Raw genomic sequence first — 2,584 nt, forward strand, 5'->3', positions numbered from 1 at the left:
GGGGGGGGGGGGGGGGGGGGGGGGGGGGGGGGGGGGGGGGGGGGGGCTGTTCCTGAAGCCCGCGGAAATACGCCCTTTCCTTCCCTTCTTCCCACCTATCTTCTGTCTTGGCTAAGCTCTTTTTTAACCCAAGGGTGGGTAGAGAGGAAAGGCTGAGTTTTCATGGGAAAGCATGTCAGGAGAAACCAGGAATGTGGAGTGGCTGCAAGTTCATAGCAAGGTGAAGCACCTAATTACAGGAGGTGCGGATTGCAACCGGACTTCAAATCCCCAACCACATTGACACAATCTCCTGAGGGTGGGTGATGGGGCTGTTTGGTATTTGAAGTTTGGGGAAATAAAAACTTCCTTCAGAGAAGCCTGTGCTCAGAGAAACTGGGGACATCTCTTCTCTTAAAGAGGAAACATATGGGCTGGGGTTTTATTCTTAGCAAATTGAAAAGTAACAACTGACCTTCAGCAACTCTTTGGAACTAGCAGGACCCCATTTGAGAGTCCCTAACCAGGCAGGCCATGGGGCTGTGAGGCGTCTGGGTGCCTACCAGCCCCCTGCGCCCTCCTGGTCACCGTCTGGAGCCCCTCTTGCCCTGCGTCCTTGAAAGCAAGGTGGTTCTGCTGGGGACAGATAGGCATGCAGCCACTACCAGGAAGTTTCGATTGTTGCAGCGGCCCTGGGCTTGGTTCCTGGAGCAGGGCGCGGGCCCCTTCTCGGCGTCCAGGACAGGCAGCCGCTTAAGAGATGCTGCCCAGGGTTCGCCAGAGGAGGAGGAACGGGCTGCGCGTGCCTTCGGCTGCTGGGTGACAGAAAGGACCCTTTCTCAGCAAGGCCAGAGTGAACGCCGAGTTGGCTGAGCATCTCCGAGGGAATTAGTCCACTGCAGAAAACCCCCAGACTTCTCCGCGAACACAGCAAAGTTTAATGTTCTCCAGATTCCTGGAGAATAGCCTGAATAACCAGGCTACCAGTCGACGAACAACTGCGAACTAGCCCCTTTACTTATTCGTTTGCGCCTTGAATGGACGGGCCGTGACCCAGCCTGGCAGCGGAAGGCCGACCTGCGAGGTCTCGCTGGGGCCCCCAGACGCGCACCGGGAGGCTGCAGACCGAGGTGCAGAGATTTGGCGAGAGGAAGACAGGCTTTTTCATCCTTCCGAATGTCGAGACTCCCCTGTGGAAGCTTCGCAGGAGACAAGGCAACACAACTCACTGCCCGCTCCTTGACTTCCTGCCGCTGGACGCAGGTGCCGGGGCCTCGCTGTCCGCGCCCGAGGTTGTGCTTGCGGAGAGCGAGCGGAGAGTCGTCTCCCAGAGCAGCGAAACCGGAGCTCCCCTTACTATGCTCCCAGACGCGGAGGATTGGTCGCCAACGCCCGCAGGGCCGTCCAGGCCTAGGGACTCAGACATTAACTGATCTGGTCGCCACCTCTTATTGTCCAGACCAGGAATTCGGGCGGAGGATCGACTGGGCTGGCCAGGCCACTTAGCAAGCCCCAAGAAAGGGCTGCGATTGACCCCAGAGCCGGCCGGGTTTTCACTCCCCGGCGCTCGGCTGCTTTGATGGCTACACTTCTGGCAGACGCTTTAGGGTAGAGAGACGCGGACATGGCAGGGAAGTCTGGTGGTGATGGAGCACAGCTAAGATACTGTAGAGGGTTTCGCTGTAAGAAAGAGAAGCTGGAGTTTCTGGGAAGTGTGGCTGTGAGTGGGGGTTGATACGTTTTTGGGAATCAGAGGACAGGCTGTGGAAATTATGAATGCCTAAGATGCGGGACCTTATTTGGATAGGGCCGCGGGAAGCACACTGGGTGTCCGGAGGAGATGGTAGAGGGGGCTGAGAGATCTGTCTTTTGGAATTCTCAAATAAGAGAAAATGGGGCTAGGCCCTTGGAGCAGGAAAGACCCGGAGACGCGTGTTACCCGCACGCGCCAGCTGGTAGTGACCATCCCCCCACAGCCGTGATCTCCCTGTAGGGGCCAAGACCCGAGCACGAGTACTTACGTGGCTCCCCCACCCGTTCCGCGTCCATCTCCGTGACCGTCTCACAGGGACCACCAGGAGACCCCGACTCGTCCTGCCTTCTGCCGCTGTCGCCGCCGCCGGCCCTGCAGGTGCTGGGAACCTCAGCCTTTCGCGGTTCTGGGACCATTCGCAGACACTGAAAGCTTTCAGGGCTCCTCCGTGCACCCCGGAGTTGCAAGGACTCGGAACCAATCTGCTCTCGCTCCAGCCTCAGGATGTCATTGACCGAAAAGGGAGTGGAGGTGACAGGGTTCAGCAGCATCCCGAAGGCGGAGGAGGCGGGGCTGGGGAGGTCCCCGTCCCCCAGGAGCGCAGCGCCCTGAGCTTCCCGTCTTGTCGCTGCAAGCACCGCAGACCCGAGGTCTGGGGCAGACGCCCAGTATCCAGCACTGCGCCTTCCTCTGGGCCATCCCTGCGGGCGGGGTGACCGAGGCCAAGTGACGAGATCGCCGACCCTCATTGGTCCGGCCAGAAACCACGTGCTAACCTGCACCTTCCTCCCCCAGGCGCTTTCTTCCCGCGCCCTTCTAATTCCTCTCCAAACCCCAGCCACCTTCCGGAAA

At 59.4% G+C, this 2,584-nt stretch overlaps 1 protein-coding gene across 1 annotated transcript in view; it reads right to left on the minus strand.

Moving 5' to 3' along the window:
* Positions 1–2,283, minus strand: part of NKX2-6 (NK2 homeobox 6) — a 4,032-nt gene extending 1,749 nt beyond the window's left edge. The window contains exon 1 of the mRNA XM_021698994.1: positions 2,001–2,283. Within this exon, the coding sequence (XP_021554669.1) occupies positions 2,001–2,283 (283 nt within the window). The remainder of the gene's footprint in view (positions 1–2,000) is intronic.
* Positions 2,284–2,584: the final 301 nt, after the last annotated feature.

Source organism: Neomonachus schauinslandi, chromosome 2, assembly GCF_002201575.2.
Source record: "Neomonachus schauinslandi chromosome 2, ASM220157v2, whole genome shotgun sequence".
Lineage (NCBI taxonomy): Eukaryota > Metazoa > Chordata > Mammalia > Carnivora > Phocidae > Neomonachus > Neomonachus schauinslandi.